The sequence below is a fragment of the Schistocerca americana genome, chromosome 5 (genome assembly GCF_021461395.2).
Source record: "Schistocerca americana isolate TAMUIC-IGC-003095 chromosome 5, iqSchAmer2.1, whole genome shotgun sequence".
Lineage (NCBI taxonomy): Eukaryota > Metazoa > Arthropoda > Insecta > Orthoptera > Acrididae > Schistocerca > Schistocerca americana.
Genome location: NC_060123.1, coordinates 130,289,804 through 130,310,409, shown reverse-complemented (window position 1 = coordinate 130,310,409; position 20,606 = coordinate 130,289,804). Strand labels below are relative to the sequence as shown.

At 42.5% G+C, this 20,606-nt stretch overlaps 1 protein-coding gene across 1 annotated transcript in view; it reads left to right on the top strand.

Annotated features, from left to right (window-relative positions):
• LOC124615371 (exocyst complex component 2) overlaps positions 1–20,606 on the top strand; it is a 121,225-nt gene that overhangs the window by 20,941 nt on the left and 79,678 nt on the right. The window contains exons 4-7 of the mRNA XM_047143194.1: positions 7,596–7,743; positions 7,826–8,021; positions 18,331–18,451; positions 19,129–19,343. Of these exons, the coding sequence (XP_046999150.1) occupies positions 7,596–7,743; positions 7,826–8,021; positions 18,331–18,451; positions 19,129–19,343 (680 nt within the window). The remainder of the gene's footprint in view (positions 1–7,595; positions 7,744–7,825; positions 8,022–18,330; positions 18,452–19,128; positions 19,344–20,606) is intronic.

The window sequence follows — 20,606 nt, the reverse complement described above, 5'->3', positions numbered from 1 at the left end:
TTACTGAGGTAAGAAGAGGCTTTTACAGGATAGAGTAGCATGGAGAGCTGCTTTGGACTGAAGACAACAACAACACAAATAACAAGACATCTGTGCAGATTTATTTGTCTGACAGTGTATTACTTTGCAAATATGATTCCATACAATATTGTGGAAATGACAGGTTGTTATCTTCCTTTGGAGTGGTTGTGAAATGTCTTTGATATATACTTGTCACTGTGACATTTTAATTGAAATAACTTTATACAAGATACTAGCGGACCCAGCAATGAGTCACAATTGCTACATATGTATGGGAATTGCATATGCATCCAAGATTCCATGCCCTACCCTGCCCATCTTCCCATCCCCCCCCCCCCCCCTCTCTCTCTCTCTCTCTCTCTCTCTCTCTCTCTCTCTCTCTCTCTCTCTCTCTCTCTCTCTCTCTCTGTACATTCCCTCCCCCTCACCCCCTTCCCCATCTCTCCTGTCTCTGCCCATCTCTCTATACCCATTGCTGTCTGAATGTCCAATAGCTCTGTACATCTCCTGCAACACTCCCCCTCCTCTCCCCCTATTCTCTCTGTGCATAACCTCCTCCAACCTTTCACTGTCTATCTCCCCCACTCCCATGTCCATTTCCATCTGAATGTTTGTTAGAGTGTTTTGTAAAAATTTGTAATAAATTGGTTAAAAACTTGGAGAGTTTTTGGCAACATCTTTCAGGCGATGCCCTTAAGACTAACTAGTACAGAACCAGTAAACACCCATCCCGAGTTCTTCAAAGAATCTAACTCCCATGTATAAAACATCATATCTCCAGGTACATTCAGTTCTCTATGTGGATGCTGGCTGCAAAATGTGTTGCAAGTAGAGTAAGTGTTGCAAATAGAGTAAGTAGTAAAGACATAATAAATTAAAACATCATGCCAGATGCTGCATGAACAGTGAAAATGCATTAAGCAACAAAAATTTTTTTCCTTTCAAATTTTTTATTTATTTATTTATTTATTTTTGGGTGTGGGGGGTGATGTCAATGAGAAAAAGTTTCGTAAAGGTTGGAAATTATGTGTAGAATGTGTTGGAAGTCTCTAAATGCTCTCATTCTCTAATACCAAACGAATGAGTAATTAGACTCTGTGAATTATGCTGCCTCAAGGTATATAAACAGTTCTTAACAGCAGTGCTTGTCTAACCATATCAAACCTTTAACATAAGATCATAGCTCTTCATGCGTGGGTTGTGATAGTCTTTCAAATTCAGTCAATAACTATATGAAATGTAGAAAATCAAATTTTTTCTGCCTCCAGAAACCATTGGGTAGGCAACCTGCAAATGGGACCAAGCCTCAGGTTAGTCATTTAGCAATAAAGATACACACACTGACACATACTTGGCTAGTTTCATTGTTATGGCTAATCACATTTGTCTTGTCTCACTGGAGGTGGTCTGTGGTTTCAGTACAGGGAAGGCTGCAAATTTGTTGCCAGTGTTGTCAAATTATCAAGAGCCCAAGTGTTCTACCAATTTTTGATCCCTTCAGTTATTTTTCACATTATGTGTTTTTGTCATTTGTATATAGGTATCTCACTTCTTGCAAAAACTGTCAAAGTGGGACACAAGTAACAACAAGAAATTTGGAAATAATACGCATTATCAAGTAAATATCACTTGATATCAACAGTTTTAAAAACATCAGATTTAATTATTTAAACCTGAGTTGAAAATATTTGAAATACTTCCTGGTGATTTAAATTCTTTAATAAATGAGTGAAAAATCTATTTAAAACATCTTTTGATGTGGCTCCAATTAGAGTTTTTAAGTTCACGTTGTGCCTTCTCTTGTCATACTCACAATAGATGGGTCCATCTCATCCAGAGGTTTGAGTGACTGCCTCTCCTTTCTAACCTTTCCCAATCTCTTTCGCTTTATTCCCTCAAGAAGAATGTAATTGTTCTGAAAACGAGGAATAGTTTTTTGCTTGTGAATATTTATATTGGCGGTACTGTAATTTTATCTGCTGAAAGTACTGGTAAGCCATTTTGTCTCTTTGTAATGTTATAAGTACGTCAAGTGAACTTCCTTTAGAGACAAATTTAGGTTACATCTTTTCTTTTCCTTTGTAATCCTTGTAACAGTTATTTTCAATTTTCACATTTAGAACTCTTAAGTAATTGTGTAAACAGACACGAGACTCTGCTGCCCATCGCTGGGTTCAGTCGTGGGTTTGCTGCTGGGTGTGAGGAAGAGGTTGGTGGGGGTACATCTATGGATGGCTCCTGATGACAGAATAACAACATTTATTGGACAACTGCAATACATTGGTTATTGGCCCTCTGGGTGGGGGTTTGCTTCTGCTCCTAATGTTCTCAGCAGTGACGAAGGTGGCTGGCTGATGCTCAGACGTGCACCCGCTGAGGTAACTGTAGCTGCGCTGGCACAACTGAAACCCGCTGTCTTTGCAGTGGTGCTACGGCCTTGCTGGTTTGTACCATGGAGACTGGAACCACGTGCTGTGAGCCTCTGTTGTTCGATACAATATTCTGTCCTCTGTGCAGGACTACTTTTATTTAGCAAACCACTGACAGTCCTCCATTCAGTTATGTCACTGCCTGTGCATTCCATAGCATGTACCTTACAGTAGAGTCCATCTGCATTAGTGTGCAACCTTCCTGGGTAATATACTACCTCACAATCAAATTCCCTTAACCGCACCCAATTCCAAAAATCACTTCAAGCATTTCCTTCTCTGTAGTGGTATAATTTCATTTAGCATTATTGAGCTGCTGTGAAATATATGCAATAGGGTGTCCTGTCCATCTACTTTGAGACTAAAAATAACCCTTAGCACAAAAGTGCTTGAATCACAAGAAAGAATAAATGGGTTTTCAAAGTCTGGCTAGACAAAAATGGGACTAGACGTCAACAGATCTTTTAACTTCTGGAACGCCATCTCTCACTAAGCTGCCCAGTGAAACTTCAGTCCTTTCCATAGCAGTTGCATGAGAGGTCTTGCAGTTTCTGCTAATTTTGGAACATACCTATGGTAAAAATTCGTGAGTCCCAAATGAAACTACGATTCCTTTACTACCCTGGTGGGTGTTGGAAAATTTTGAAAGGTCTCAACTAGCTTCGGATCGCTATGAATTCTATCCTGCCCTGTAATGTGAACCAAATACTGAACTTCTGGCAGTACAAAATGACATTTCTCTAAGCTCAATGTTAACGGTGCAGTGCGTAGATGATCAAACACTGTGCACAATTACTCCAAATGTTTTGGAATATCCTGTGCATACATGATTATGTCATCCAGGTACACTATGCAGTGTTTTATTTTTAATGCATGGAACACACTATCCAACACATGCTGAAAGATTGCCGGCATGTTTTTAAGTCTAGAAAGTGTGCAGCAAAACTGAAAGTGTCCAGTTGGTGTGGAGAATGCAGTTTTTGGCCAGTCCTCTGGTGTCACTGCCAACTGGTGGTAATCACTACGCAATTGCAGTGTTGTGAAATACTGACACTGACACAAGTTGTCCAGTGTCTGTTATATGACGCATAGGATATGCATCTGACACCTTTTTCTGTTTGAGGAACTGGTAATCACAACAGAAACATTGTACTTTGCAACCATCTAGTGTTTTTTGCTTACAATTACAATGGGAACATGTCAAGGACTGCAGTTAGGTCCTGTGATGCCATCTATAAGTTGCTGGTCTATAAACGCTTCCATAGTCAGCTGTAAATGACTTGGAACTCGATGTAGTTGTTTGGTGATGGATGCCTGATTTCCAGCAGGAATTTGGTGTTGAACAAGCGGTGTTGCAGATAATGGACCCGACGGATTAAATAATGTCTTGTACCCACTCAGTAGTTTTTCCACTAATGAACTGTGCTGTGCTTCAAGATGTGCTACCTTACTCCTGAACACTAACCAGTCGACAGACCCCTCCAACATTGTGTGATGTGCTGTAAAATCGTGGTCTAGTTCATCCTCATGCAACACTTCTAAATTTGCAACCGGGGTACCCTGCGGCAACTTTACTGCCTTGGTGCCAATATTATCAATACTGACAGGCGTTATCCTCATGCTGTCTGCCTCCTGAACGTAGCACACACTATATTGTAGAAAATGACTAACTGCACCCAATACCTTGTTATCTGCCAAAGGTTCGGTGATACACAACGAATTCACTGGCAGGTCAGAACCAACATCAGTACTGACTACCTTCCTGTACCTTTCAGTGTGCGATCCTGCGAATTGACCTTAAGGGACCTTGTACACAGTTAAATTTGTTTCCCCTGGCCATGGGACAGACCTTATGACAATGAAGGTATTCCAGTTGCGGAGCCTAGCTGAAACAAAGTTCCATCCAGTTCTACCGTATGCCATTCCAAGTCAGTTATGGCACAATGTGCACCTAGGAAATCGAATCCGAGAACATCATCGTACCTATCGCTAACCATGCGAGGAACTTCTGCAGTCACGTGGAAGTTAACCTCCTCCACCCAGAACTTCAACATTCCAGCATTGAGTGAATTTACACACCCTCCACCTACACAATTTAACGTCCATCATGTTGCACTTAACCCATTTGCTCCAAATACTTGCTTATTTGCAACCAGTACTGGAGAACTGGTATCCAACTACATTTTACGTAGTTTACCACTGCTTTCTTAAATGTGCGACACTTAATGGGAGTGAGGTATAATGGACACCCTGCCCGCTGCGCTGTTTACCTGCTGCCCACAAGATCTACCCTGTGATTGAAACTTTAATTGTTGCTGACATCTGTTATGGCGTTGCCAGTCCGAGTAACCAGTTTCCTTACAATACGTGCAACTTTACTGTCTGCAGTCTCTTTGTACATGACTCTTTTGTCCACACCAAAAACATTTGATGTCCATACTATACATTCACTTGACTTACAATGACTCAATTTCCTCTAATGATGATGCAATATTCATTGCTTCACTCAAATATTTAGGAAACTCTGTACACACCTTTCTTGACATTTCCAAAAACTGCTCTGCTTCCCACAAAATTACTGAGTTAACCCTGTCATCGTCCGTGAGCTCTTAGGTACCTACATTGATTTTACAAATACTGTTGGTGAAACTTTCAATTGATTCGTCCTGCTTACGAAAAAACCCTGATAAGTTGTTCCCGACAATAGCCATGTTCTTCTTCCGATATCTATTAACCCTTCGTATCTTGTTAATTTCAGTCTAGCAACACATAATAAATGTTCCTTACCCCATTCACCTAATTTGTTGGCTGTAGCCAAATTGTCAAAAAAGATAAAAACATCTTCCCCCAGTTCCCCAGAAAACAGGGTAATCAATCCTGCAGCAGTGCCATCCAGAGTGGGTGGGTTGGGCTGTGACTGCTCCCTCTCTGCTGCTCTGGGCTTATTTACCTCTAGCCGTAATTTATCTACCTGATACCTAAATTGCTCAATAATCTCAGCAGATGAAAGTTCCTTCACCATGACTACAATTTAATCAAGAGAAAAGTGTATCCAAAGAACACAAAAATTATCCTGGCAAAAGACAGGGAAAGAGACAACCCAGCAGGCTCGAAACCAAAATAACTGAAATCTGCGCTTACTTCCTTCGCTGCGTGGCACACCGTTGCTGTAGATGCTCCATACTGCTGACTTCTAATTCCATTAGGTCCGGCCTCCTTGATGCCTCAGCAGTCTGACACCAGTGTAAACACTACCGTCCATTGCTGAATTTTAATGTGGGTTCTCTGCTGGACGTGAGGAAGAGGGTGGTGGGGTTGTGTTCATGATAACAGAATAACATCATTTATTGATCAACTGCAATACATTGGTTGTAGGCCCTCTGAGCAGGATGTGCTTTCACTCACAGTACTCTCAGTAGCAATGAAGGTGGCGTGCGGATGCTCAAATGTGCAACTGCCGCAGGAACTGTAGCTGCGCTGGAGTAACTGGAACCTGTTGCGTTGGCAGCAGCACTATGGCCTCGCTGGGTCATACGGCAGTGACTGGAACCGCATGCCACGGGCCTCTGTTGAGATCGCGGCTGGGGTGTGTGGCGACGACGGTGGCAGTGGGGTGGGTCAGTGCCCTATCTCAGCAACCATCCGTTGCAGTGGCTGTCTGGTGTTGGCGGACCAGATTCCTGGCTTCGGTCCCAATAACGGTGTTTGTGCAGATGGCGACAGTGCATTACCACAATGCAACCCAGGCAATGACAGCCCTGGCAGGCAGTGTCTGACAATCAAATAGTGACAGTGATGACTGCAGTGCCGGCATCACTCTGGTGCCTCCTAGACCACGACCTGTATTATAATGCTGACTATTACAATGACTGCGATGACTCAGAAACGGTGCATCTCTGAATGACACAGGCTCTGTGTCACCCCATTATCTCTCGATGGTCGACGAAGGTGAGCTGCCTGTGGGTCCTTAAATATGGCTTTCTGCTGCTGATGTGTGTGGTTCTTAGTCTCCAAAAGGATGGTAGAATATTCTGGTGTTGCTCAATTGTCAGAACTGACCCGATTACCACCCTCAATGTTGATACCTGGAGTGCGGCGAGCTGTGTCTTGTCACGTCCTCCGCTGGCCAGTGACACGGTGTTCTCCTTTGTACTGCTTAAGTCGGTGCTCCGCTGACCCACTTGCATCACAATATCATACCACTGAGCTGTGCAACAGAATGTAACACACACAGGACTTCTGGCTCCCAATATTCCTTTGCATTCGTTACTCTGAAACTCCTGTCTTTAACTAACTAAATTGTGCTAACCATTCGACCCTGTGCAATAGTCAAGATGTATGAATCTTCAACCAGAACAAAATCTTCAAGAATTAGGTGGATTATTATACATGAATAGGAACAAGAAAAGATTGTTTTATTTCACAGTCAAATTCAGTGTTGCTTTTTTGCACAATTTGGTGTTATTTTTTGCCAGTTTTGGTGTTATTTTTTGCCTGAGTTCCTGTTGTTTTTGCGCTTATTCAGTGTCTTTTTTTCCAAATTCAGCTTTTTTTCTGTGAAGGTTGGTGCTATTTTTTGCCAAATTTGATGATATTTTTTGCGAAATTCAGTGCATTTTTCCCAAGTTCTGAGTTGTATCCCACCACCAATTTTGTGTTGCCCCCCCCCCCTCCCCCACACGCGACCCCTCATTTTGTGTTGTTTATTACCAATTTCTGTGCCATTTTTTTTTTCAGGTTCTGTGTAATTTTTGCAAAATTGGATTTTTTGCCAATTTTGATGCTGTTTTCCTCATTACATCAAAGTTTGTTGCAAGAGAAATGAAATGTCATTTTAAGATTATGTATGAACCTCAGCCTTGAGGAAATTAGATATCAAAACACCATTTTAATATTCAATAACTACGGATTGTGAACATCAGTAAACTACCATCCTTAGATTTATAACTTTTTTTATACAGCAAATTTATGAATTTTGTGACATATTGTAAAAATTGCCAATTTTGCTAAAAACTGCTAACTTCACGTTATTTTCCATGTTATATTTTTTTCTGAAATCTTCTTGTCCCTGTATATGAATAAAACCACTCCATTGTTGTGTTTACTTCTATAGTAATATTATATCCTACACTATGTCCTACACAGGTTATCATGAGACAATTGGTCCTTTGAAAGAAAGTGCTGTTTGGGTTGAAGAAGCTCCACTTCGGACAATCGTTTGGGGGAGAAGATCACTTTCTCCCACAAGTTATCAACAAGAAGATCCGTTAGGTCTATCTGTTGAAGAAAATGAGTAAGTTAATAGATTAAGTCTTCGCTTGTGTCGGTCTTCTAATTAAACAAATAAATGTCTCACGTCTTGCTCAATCTTTCAGTAAGAAATTTCCTGAGGATGACCTTCGAGAGCTGTTTCCTGATGGATCAGGTGATCTAACATCAGAGCAGTTTGTAGCTGCTTGGTTTCTTCTTGAAAACCACCATGCAACATCCTTTGAAGATTTAAAGGCTGGCCTCGCATTTCTGCGACGGAAAGTTGATGGGCAAAAAGAAGGACAACTTTCATTTTTGAAAGTGAGATGCACTGCTTAACATGAAGTTTTAAGTAATGTACTGTATTATGGTAAATATTTGTTTGCAGAAATTTGCTGAGATGGTAATAGAGGCTATGATATCTGTTAATTTTGCTTTTGTACAGTTCACCAAAGATTTCCTTCAGGGATATGGTCTTGAGTGTACATAGTAAAGAAACTATGAATACTGACTATGGTTGCAAATTATCTTTTACTTTCGTATTGTAGGTTTGAATTTGGGTGGAGCCTACTTCTTGCCATCCAGATTTTCGTTTCCATAGTTTCCATATTTCAGTTGCAGTGAATTCAGAATGGCATCCAAATTACTTCTCCATACTTCTTTCCCTTAAATGTATGTTCCATCGTGCAAGACCTTGTCGTTAATGGGACAGAAAACATTAATCTTCCTTTTTTTTGTTGTAAAAATGATCTTCATTAATTTAGAAAAAAATATTGCCCTTATACTTTGATTAAATCTTGAACATCAAAATATTTTCCACAATATATTTAATATACTTTGGCGAGTTATTGAATCCATGTATACCTTTCCATGTGACAGTATGGAAGCTCATATATTAACGCCCTTCTGCATTCTGAAGATAATATCCCTGCTAAAAGACCCTCGCTCCCTTGCTCCCCTAAAAAGAAATATTCATATTCATTAGCAAATAGAAACTATCAGAATAAACTAGTTTCTTCATTTTTAGATCATCTATACCTGCAGTCATGCATACTTCACTGTAGTATAACAAAGGTATTTGTTAATTACAGTGTATTAGTAAGTTTTTCAGTACAGATTGTGCTTAATTTGTATTCCTAAAAACTGAATAGTATCTACTACTTGCAGCATCGACATATCACGTTATCTATATCTCCAATTTTGAGGAAGTATTTCATTTATTTAATATACGGGTTGTCGTTCTACTGGTGCTTGTCACTTTTTAATTTCGCATGTTGGTTGATATGGTGCAACGCATCCTCAAAAAGCTTCAGAATCATATGAGCACGGAAACTGGAATCTTCCTCCCCTCTAAAAGTTGCTAATGAAATAATCAGTGTTTGAAAATATATTATAGATAAGTAAATAGTTTACTCACCAAGCATCGGCAAGAATAACACTCAAAAGATGTGGAAATATGTGAGCTTTTGGAGCCAGTGTCTCCTCCTTCGCACTCACCAAGCATTGGAAAGAATAATAGACGAAAGATGTGGAAATGTGTGAGCTTTTGGAGCCATTATCACCTTCTTGTGACAGAAGGGTTGAAGGGAAAGGAAGAAGGATGCAGGAAAAAGGGCTGGTGAAGTTTGAAATCGGAAGAGTTATAGAAAAGTTGCCCAGAATCGTGGGTCAGAGGAGGCTTACTAGATAGGATGAGAAGGAGAGACTGTTTGTTGCTGCGTGCACAAGATGGGATTAAAAACCTAAGAACTGAGAGGTGGAAGGTAGGGTAATAACCTAGACAGAGATTACTGGGAAAAAAAATTATGAAAGTGTCAATAAGAATGGAAAGTTAGGCACATTATATGTGGTGGTCAAGTGAGTAGGACAGGGAAAAATAGAGAGATTGAAAAACATGTAGAAAAATAAGTGGGAGTGAAGAAAAGGAACTGATAAAGAAGTTCTCAGACTGCAGACATTAAGATAAATTTAGGCTAGATTGTTGGCGAGAACCAAGCACATGTTGTAAAGGCAGTTTCAACGTGCATAGTTCTGAGAAACTGGTGTCAGGAGGGAGAATACAGATGGCAGTGTGATGAAACAGGCACCAAGATCATGCCTATCATGTTGTAGAGTGTGCTGTGCTCTGGTGATACAGTGGGGACTGGTCCAGGGGTGGCAGCTGTAGGGTAGGGAAATGGGTGCAGAAGCAGCATGGGGTATGACCTGGATATTACAGAGATTAGGGGAGAGGGGGTGAAGAAAAGCTGTTCTAGAAGGGATGGGTGAAATATCCCAGCCCACCTAACATTTGGTTCCGCTGTTATTGACTCTCTCACGATATTTCTTCAGTAATCTCTGTTACTGTTTATAATGCACTTAACTTTCTGCTGTTATTGACTCTCTCATGATATTTCTTCCGTAATCTCTGTCTTGCTTATTACCCTACCTTCACCTTTAAGTTCTCATGTTTTCAAACCTCATCTAGTGGAAGTGCCCCTACAGGTATTTTTTCATTCTCATCCCGTCCAGTAAGTGTCCCTTTACCTGGGGTTCTGGGTGTTTTTTCTCTAACTTTTGGTATTTCGTAAACCTCACTGGTCCTTTTCCTTCATCCCTCTTCCTTTCCTCTCAACCCTCCTACCAGGAGGAGGAGCCATTGACTCTGAAAACTCACACATTCCCATTTCTTTCATGTGTTTCCTCATGCAACTTCGTGGTGAGTAGCGTTTTTGTCTGTCCAATGACAAAACATGGACTTCTTGCTTAGAGGCGTGGTTTTTGAGTGTATAGAATTTTAGAGATTTGTTTTAAATATTTCAGCAGCAGCAGAGCACTGTAGTTGTATCATCAAATATTTGTTGACCTACATAGACTTGTCAAAAACATTGGAGGACTCTTCAGAAACTGTGACGTTTGTTGTTGATTCAAGTGCACTGATAAATGACCTTAACACTACCATACTAGACAAAACAAAGAGAAAAATAGAACATACGTTCAACAAGCTGATAGCAAATAGCTTAATCCTAATAAAAATGCAGCTCAGTTTTTACTGTTTTGTAAAAGAAACTACCCTATAACATTCAATTACATTGCTTATGCATAAAGTGGAATGCATTTTGGAGTAGTTCAACATGTTTTGTTGTCTTGCTGCCTGTGATTTCCAAATTTTCTGAAGTAAAAATGAAATAATGGAAAGGGGATGGCGCCATGAAAAGGGTACAACTGTGATGCTGGGACTAAGGAACATACATTTTGAAGTAATGAACCAGTCTGAGAGATAATATCTTTAGTTTAGGAGTTCATTTTGAAAAGGCAGGTGGTAGCTTAAAATTCAGATCCCTACCATTGACATTTCTCTGAATTATGACACCTCTTGTGTTGTGATTAAAACAGACTTGCTGTAGTATCACAAATTTCTGACTTGTGTAAACAAGCTTTTTGTCATTGTAATTCCACTGAATGAGGTGGTGCAGTGGTAATACACTTGAATCTGCATTCAGGAGGACAGTGGTTCAAATCACCATCCACTCCTACTAGTTTAGGTTTCCTATGCATTTCCCAAATTACTTAAGGCAAATGTAATGATGGTTTCTTTGAAAAAGACATAGCTAGTTTCTTTTTCCATCCTATCTGAAGCTGGGGTGGTGCTAATTACTTAGTTGGTGGTGGGGCACTAAACTCTAATCTTCCTTCCTTTGCACTTGCTTCAGGAGTAAGTGAATTGTTTATAAGAAAAGTGAACTTTTTCAAATTCATTGTAATGTTACTGTCATTGTAGAAGGTATATCTAATATGATTCATTCCGTACTGGCTTCCTAAGTTCGCAGTATCCAGCACAGTCGCCAGTCCTTCATAGAGGGGTCGTCATGTGTCCTCTTGGTCGTAGCCCCCTGACTATGCAGGGATTGCACTACTGATGCCTGAGCTGCAATCTCCCCATGTATGCCAAGGAGTAGATGCCCATTGTCTTTGTTTGGGGCATCGGGACTCCCGGCAATGACCATCATGCCAGGTGGCCTTTGTTGTGGCTGGGTGGGCTCCTTGGGCAGAGCCACTGATCGCAGTGGGTGGCATCAGGGCTTATGACCTGCAATGAAGTGGACCATGTCATCTTTTGCTGGGTACCGAATGGCCCCAGCCATCTCTAATAAAGGGAAGGCTGAATTCAATGCTGTGGAGTATGACTCTAAATCGTTCCCCTCCTTAGCTACACCATTGGAGGAACGTAGGGCCACAGAAAGCAGAGAGTCATATTCGCCTTGTTATTTAGTGTACAGCAGAACTGATGGGGACTGCTATCTGGATACGAAGCCTCTATTTTCTGTTGAACCACTGGAGGATAAGTTTGGGGAAATGACAGCACTGTCCAAAACGCACGATAGTTCATTCCCGATTCTGGCTGCATCACCAGCCCAGCCCTGAACATTAATCTGCTTGAGAAGCTAGGTGATATTCCTGTTTCAGTCACTCCCCATAAAAGTCTCAATGTGGTCCAGGGAATTATGTCTCATCACAACCTCTCATTGCAGCCCAATGATGAGCTACATGCCAGTTTAGAATGATGGGGCATTCATCTCATCTGGCACTCCTATAGGGGCCTGAAGATAATAGGCTTGCCACCGGTGCCTTCATGTTGACCTTTGAGAGTGATTTGTTACCTGAAAAGCTCAAGGTGATGGTATACCATCGTGGTGTCAAGCCATACATCCCTTCCCCTTTTGTGGGCTTTAAGTGCTAGAAGTTCGGGCACATGTCTTCCCGGTGCTATTGCAGCACCACTTGTTGAAACTGCGGACGTCCACTGCATCTGAATACCACATGTGCCCGTCCTTCCACCTGTGTCAACTGTGGAGAGCTCCACTCCCCCTGCTCGTTGGACTGCACAGTACTCCAAAAGGAGTGGAAAATTATGGAGTACAAAATTGTGGACAGGCTGCCTTACTGTGAGGCTAAACTGATATATGAAAGGTTGAACCCTGCTCGATTGCTATCGACTTACGCTGCCGCTATGGTAATGTCGCTGTCATTGATGCCATTACACTCCTCATCCAAGCTTTCTCCAGTGGGCACTCAGGGCTGCCCATCTTCATCCCCCCTTCTGGTGACTGGGGGAACCTCATCTTCTGTTGCTCAAAAGCTTTTAATTTGTGACGACCTCTCCCACAAATGCTGGGGACATCATGCCCCCCCTCTCCCACCCCCCTCCTCTTCCGTTGGAGAAGCAACAGCCTCCTCCAGCTCTTCTTGCATGGAAGGCGTCCTTTGGGACTCTACCTTCCATGGTCTCCCCCCGTGGTAAAGTGGAGGCCAGCCTGTGGTCGAAGAGCTTCACAGTCTTCCTCTGTCCCTGAAGCTACTTCAGAGAAGCCCTCCCAGCAAGCCCCTAAAGAGCAGTGAGAGGGCAAACTGACAAAGAAGAAATCTGTTAAGGAATGGGAGACTCTGGTGGTCCCCACACCACCACTCCCTAACACTTCCACGTCTGAGGACGAGTTGGAGATTCTGGTATCCCTGGAGGACCTAGATCTCACTGAAGCCTCAGATGGAATGGTATTGGATGCGAGCAATCAACCAGTGGTGGCAGGTGACCATGAGGTGTAATCTGCTTCTTTGGTCCCTTCGTGACTTCCCAGATGATGGAAAGCATCATCCTTCAGTGGAATTGCTGCGGGTTTTTCTCCCGCCTCGCTGAGTTAGGACAACTCTTGATTGCATCATACTTCAGTGGAATTGCTGAGGGTTTTTCTCCCGCCTCGCTGAGTTATGACAGCTCTTAAGTGTTACGCCTGTTTTTTGCGTTGCCCTTTAGGAAACCTGGTTTCCTGCAATGCAGACCACCGTCCTTCATGGCTGTCATGGGTACTACAAAAACTGTTCTGACTGTGACCGAATTCCAGGTGGAGTCTGTATCTATGGCCTTAGATTTTTGTCTGTAGCAAACCTGTGCTCCTTCAAACACCTTTAGAAGTTCTGGCTGTTAGGGTGAGGACAATGCAGGAAATTACCGTCTGTAACGTCTACCTTCCTCCAGATGGTGAAGTGTGGCACCATGCATTGGCTGCATTGGTATCCCAGCTCCCCCCGCTTTTGGTCTCTTGGTTTGCAATCCTGGAATTCTCCTGTCTATCCACTAGAGAGCTCAAGACAACTTGTATGGCAGTGACCACCTTCCACTCTTCCTGTCCCTCCCCGAGCATCACTCATCTGGATGCTTGCCCAGATGGGCTCTTACCAAGACTAACTAGGACACTTTCACTTTCGCTATCACTGTTGAATATCTGTTGCATGGCAACATCGATGAGGTGATCCACACCGTCATTACTGCCATTGTTGCTGCAGCTGAATCGGCAATCCCTTGTTCCTCAGGTTGCTCCCGGTGGAAGACAGTGCCGTGGCGGTCGCAGGAAATTGCTGCAGCCATTAGAGACCATAGGCGGTCCCTCCAACATCATAAGTGCCACCCGTCCCTGGAGTACCTCATTGCCTTCAAACAGCTCCGTGCTTGGGTCCGTCAGCTCACCAAACAAAGGAAGCAAGAGTGTTGGGAATGATATGTCTCCGCCATTGGAACACGAACCTCCCCTTCCCAGGTTTCAACCAAGCTGAGACGCCTTAATGGATATCGGACCCCTGCAGGTAGACCTGGAATATCCACACATGGAGCTGCATATACAAATCCAGGCATAATCACAGCGTGTCTTGCTGAGCATTATGATTGCAGCTTTGCATGTGAGAAATACCAGCCCATCTTTCATCTCCTAAAACAGCAGGTGAAACAACAACATCTTGTCTTTTGCTCCATGCCACCCTGAGCCACATAATGCTCCCTTCAGTGAGTGGGAATTTCTCAGTGCCCTTGTTGATTGTCCTTACACATCCCCTGGACCAGACAGCATCCATTCCCAAATGATCACATATCTGTCATCGGATTACCAGGACCAACTTCTTGCTGTTTTCAACCGCGCCTGGAGTGATGGCAAATTCCTGTTGCAATGGTGGGGAAGTATCATTGTTCCGGTGCTAAAAAGCCTGGTAAGAACCTGGTAGATGTGGGTAGCTATTATCCTATCAGCTTCACCAGTGTTCTGTCCAAGCTGCTTGGACGTATGGAGAGATAGCAGTTGTGTTGGCTCCTTGAGTCTTGAGGCCTTCTGGCTCCATTCCAGGGTGGTTTTAGTCAAGGTCAGCCCACCACTGACAACTTGATCTACCTGGAATCTGTCATCCGAACGAGCTTTTCCTGGTGTCAACAATTTATTGCCATCTTTTTCGAGCTGTCAAAAGCCTACAATACCACTTGGCAACACCACATCCTCGCTACTCTGCACAAGTGGGGTCTGCGGGGCTCGCTCCCAATTGCTATAAGGAACTTTTTGTCGTTCAGCACTTTCAGAGTTTGACTTAGTGCTGCACACAGTTTGCCCCACATTCAAGAGAATGGGCTTCCTCAGAGCTCTGTACAGACTGTCCCACTCTTTTTAGTTGCTGTTAATGGTCTCGCAGCAGCAGTGGGTTCCTCAGCCTCCCCTTCTTATATGCTGACGATTTTTGTATTTCCTTCTGTTCCTCTTCTATTGGTGTGGTTGAACATTGACTGCTGGGAGCCGTACAAAAGGTGCAGTAGTGGGCACTCACTCATTTAGTTTTCAGCTGCCAAGACTTGCGTCATGCACTTCTGTTGTTGTCGTACTGTCTACCCACATCCAGAACTTTACCTCAGTCACCAGCTACTTAAAGTAGTGGAGACTTACTGCTTTTCGGGACTGGTCTTCAACACCACTTAACTTGGCTTCCACATCTTCGTCAGCTTAGGGAAAAGTGCTGGTGGCATCTTAATATTATTTGATACCTGAGAGACACTGACTGGAGTGCTCATCGCCCTACAATGCTGCAGCCGTTTGAAGACTTTGCACAGTCCTGTCTTGACTATGGGAGCCCAATGTGTGGTTCAGCATTGCCCTCAGAATTGCAGCCGCTGGACTCTGTACGCCACTGTGGAGTTAGGCTTGGGGGCTTGTGACGGAAGCTTTCCGAATGATCTCATGCCTCCTCATGGAAGCTGGCATTGCAGATCAGGTGATAACAGCTGCTTGTGAATTGTACTGCGCACATTCGTAGTTCATCTCATCATCGAAATTACTGTCTCCTTTTGCCTAACACAGTGATCTATCTCCCACAACGGCGACCCAGATTGGGGATTCCAAATGCAATCCGTATCCAGTCGCTTGTTATTGTACTTGACACTTTACCTCTACCACCTTTCCTGTGGGTCCATTCACGTAAACCTCTACGATCCATGCCTCAGCCACAGCTTTGTCTGGACCTATCGCAAGGCCCAAAAGGCTCAGTTCCGCCGGCAATTTTTCTCTCATGTCGTTGATTTCAAGGGCTCATAAATAATCTATGCTGATGGCTCGATGGCCGATAGTCACATTGGCTTCGCTTACGCCCGTGCTGGACATACTGAACAGTGCTCCATGCCGGATGGCTGCGTTGTTTTCAGTGCAGAGTTGGTAGCCATCTCTTGCGCTCTCGAGCATATCTGCTCCTGCACATATCTGCTCCTGCACTTATGAGTCCTTTGTCATCTGTGGTGACTCCTTAAGCAGCCTACAAGCTCTTGATCAGTGCTTCCCTCACCACCCTTTGGTAATGACTATCCAGGAATCTTTTTATGCCCTTGGAAATAGTGGATGCTCAGAGTCCTTCATTTGGACCCCAGGAAATGTTGGGATCCCAGGCAATGAACTCGCTGACTGCTGGCCAAACAGGCTACTGGTAAACTAACTCTGGAGACTGGCCTGCTGGAGACTGATCACTGATCAGACTTACATTGTAAAGTTTTTGGGATCTGGGGTACTGAATGGTGCTTCCTCAGTACACCAACCAAACTACACTATGTGATCAAAAGTATCCGGACACCCCCAAAAAAATACGCTTTTATATTAGGTGCATTGTGCTGCCACCTACTGCCAGGTACTCCATGTTATCGACCTCAGTAGTCATTACACATCGTGAGAGAGCAGAAGCGGGCTCTCTGCAGAACCCACGGGCATTGAACGTGGTCAGGTGACTGGGTGTCACTTGAGTCACACGTCTGCACGTGAGATTTCCACACTCCTAAACATCCCTAGGTCCACTGTTTCCAACGTGATAGTGAAGTGGAAACGTGAAGGAAATTACAGCACAAAAGCGTACAGGCTGACGTCGTCTGTTGACTGACAGAGACCGCTGACAGTTGAAGAGGGTCGTAATGTGTAATAGGCAGACATCTATCCAGACCAACACACAGGAATTCCAAACTGCATCAGGATCCACTGCAAGTACTATGACAGTTAGGTGGGAGGTGAGAAAACTCGGATTTCATGGTTGAGTGGCTGCTCATAAGCCACACATCATGCCAGTAAATGCCAAACGATGCCTCGCTTGATGTAAGGAGAATAAACATTGGAGGATTGAACAGTGGAAAAATGTTGTGTGGAGTGATGAATCATGGTACAAGTTGTGGTGATCCGATGGCTGGGTGTGGGTATGGTGAATGCCCGGTGAACATGTATAGTGCCAACAGTAAAACTCGGAGGCAGTGGTGTTATGGTGTGGTCGTGTTTTTCATGGTGTGATCTTGCACCCCTTGTTGTTTTTGCATGGCACTATTACAGCAGAGACCTACATTGATGTTTTAAGCACCTTCTTGTTTCACACTGTTGAAGAGCAATTGGGGGATAGCAATTGCGTCGTTCAACTCGATAGAGCACCTGTTCATAATGCACGGCCTGTGGCAGAGTGGCTACGTGACAATAACCTCCCTTTAATGGACTGACCTGCACAGAGTCCTGACCAGAATCCTATAGAACACCTTTGGGGTATTTTGGAATGCCGATTTCGTGCCAGGCCTCACCGACCGACATCGAGACCTCTCCTCAGTGCAGCACTCTGTGAAGAATGGGCTACCATTCCCCAAGAAACTTTCCAGCACCTGATTGAATGTATGCCTGTGAGAGTGAAAGCTGTCATCAAGGCTAAGGGTGGGTCAACACCATATTGAATTCCAGCATTACCGGTGGAGAGTACCATGAAGTCATTTTCAACCTTATGATTACATAGTGTGTTACAGTGGAGCTTGCTCGTCCTTTTTTCTTCTTGCGATCAGCCATCACCAGCCATCTGCTATATTCTTTTAATACCTCCTACTGTTTCATTCCTTTTTGTGCAAGCTCTCACCTTTTCTCTTGCCTCTTTTATTTTCTCCATCAGTGTGTTTCCCAGTTAGTTTTCTGTCTTTTTACTTCCCAGACTTTTTTGGGGAATGATTTTACTCTGCGACCTGTTTGAATATGGAAAATGGGACTAATGACCCTGTAGTTTAATCCCTTTCTCTCCAACCCAACCAACCATCCAAGCTCCCTTTCTCCCTCCCTTACATTTTTAGTGGCTACTGGTTCTGCTGATGAGCACAGAAAGTCTTGACTGACAGTAAATGAACTTTCCTTGGGAGATTAGTATAAATTACTCATAGTACCCTATAGCAAAATGTCATCTGTGTCTTGCTGCAGAATCTAGTATGATTGCAATACATGTACTTATAAATCATATAACCAAGAAATTTGTGCCACAGCTTGATAATATGTAAATTTCTTTTTGTTTCCAGACAAATGTTGGCTCTGTAATGGAGCAGTTAGATACTCTGATGGTTTTGAAGGAGAAATTTGAAGCTGACATGAAAGAGTTTGGTCCTGATCAAACAGCCACAGTCGAGAAAGCTATTAGAGGTATGAAAACCAATGAGCTGGCAAGTTAGAACAACAGTTCATTAAAACGGTTAACACTAGAGAGTTTTTGTGAAGTCACGTTTCATGACCCAAAAAAAAAAGTATGGAGTGAGATGGTCAGATGATCACCCCTGCCCCTCCAAACAAATCTTCTTGACGTTTCTATGTAGCAGCAAAAGCCTATTATTTTACATTGATCTGTTCAAGTTAAAAATCTTTTACTGTTAATAATTGCACTTACTATCTGTTTTGCCTTCGTGCTAAGATCTGCTTTCATTTCAAGTGCAAGTCCAGTTTTCCAGAAATGTTTTATAATATTTCAACATTTGTGTGGTTTGTACAATCTAAACACTGATTCTTGCTGTATTCATAGTGCTCTGTAAGCTACTTGTGAATGGGAAGATTCCAAGAAAGTTCATCAGGTAGTGCTGAAGTAAAGTTTGATGAACGTTAGATTCTCAAATTAAGTTGCTTGAATCTGGATGTTCCTAATTTGAGCATAACTTTTATACTAGAAAACTTGTTTGCCTTAAAGGGTGGAAAAAAGATGCTTTTGTAAAGAAAAAAAAGCTTAAAGAAAGTCCATAAATTATTCTCCTACTTTATATTCACTAAATATTGTGATGTCTCAAACTCATTGAAATTGATTGTGGTTGAAATTTTCTGTTTTTGTATAGTGTCTGTGGAAGAAGCAAACAAGTTGTTCGAAGATGTTCTTGCTCGCAGAGAACGTGCTGATGCCACTCGAAATGCTCTTGGTGTCTTGCAGAGGTATAAGTTCTTGTTCAGTTTACCAGTGAACATTGAGCGTAACATACGGAAGGGTGAATATGAAGTTGTCATCAATGATTATGCAAGAGCAAGAAACCTATTTGGAAATACAGAAGTCAATGTGAGTTCTTTAAAGCACTATAAAATTAATTTACTATTTTAAATAAATGCTTCATGAGGCAGAAATGAAAATGTAGTTGTGACTTTTTGAGATAGGAGGAACTATGACAGCAGAGTCGGTAGACAGAGGAAATACATATTGTATTATTAACCTTTTATTATATAAAGAATAATGTCTTTTCAGGAGAATAGACATGTGGGGTGTGAGAAAAGCTGAACAATAGACATGCAGATTAAGCAAGAAGAAGAAATTGTTTGAGGAACAATTATCACAAACATGTCTCTGTATCTCAGTGAGTTGCACCCCACCCCCAATAGTTCAAAATGTAATGTATAACAACAATGGAAATTCCTGAATGGAATAATTCATAAAATGGAGGAAAGGCAATCACTCACCTGTAGGAGATTAATGTGAGACACGTAGAAACATTCAACAGAAAATGGTACTTTCATCAGCTTTCGAGCTCTTTCTCTTTCTCTAATAGGAGTACACAAATTCACACACACACAACCACATGGACAAAATACAAATCCATCGCTGTGGGACCTTCTTGTTGTGGGTGAGTGCGTTGGTGTGTCCATGTGGTTGTGTGTGTTAATGTGTGTATTCCTGCTAGATAAAGAGGAAGAGCTCAAAAGCTAGTGTAAATACTGTTTTCTGTTGTGTGTTCCTATGTGCCACACACTAACCAGCTCTAGGCGAGTGGTCTCCTTTCCTTCATTTATTGTAAAACTACTTGTATGTTCTTCTGTGTGGCTATTAAAAAAAGTCTTCTGTGGTTATTTTATCTCATTGGATGGCGAGCAGGCACTTCTCCTTTGCCTTGTATAGTGGCTTGGTGCCAATTTTTTATTTATATGATGTGTTAAAATATCAAACAAGTCACACTGGATAGTGAATTTGATCAGGTATCTTATAACTTGCTTGCTTTCCTCTATTACATTTTTTCCATGTGATGGTGTCTTTGCAGCCTGCCTATTAACCTGTTTTGTGGTCATCCTCAAAATGCTTATTTTTCTCTGTGTCAGACTAATAATTACTATTTCTTACAAACAAAAACATAATCAGTGGAATTTTGAGTTCTAATATACAACATAAGAGTATTGACACTTTAGCCGGCCGAAGTGGCCGTGCGGTTAAAGGCGCTGCAGTCTGAAACCGCGAGACCGCTACGGTCGCAGGTTCGAATCCTGCCTCGGGCATGGATGTTTGTGATGTCCTTAGGTTAGTTAGGTTTAACTAGTTCTAAGTTCTAGGGGACTA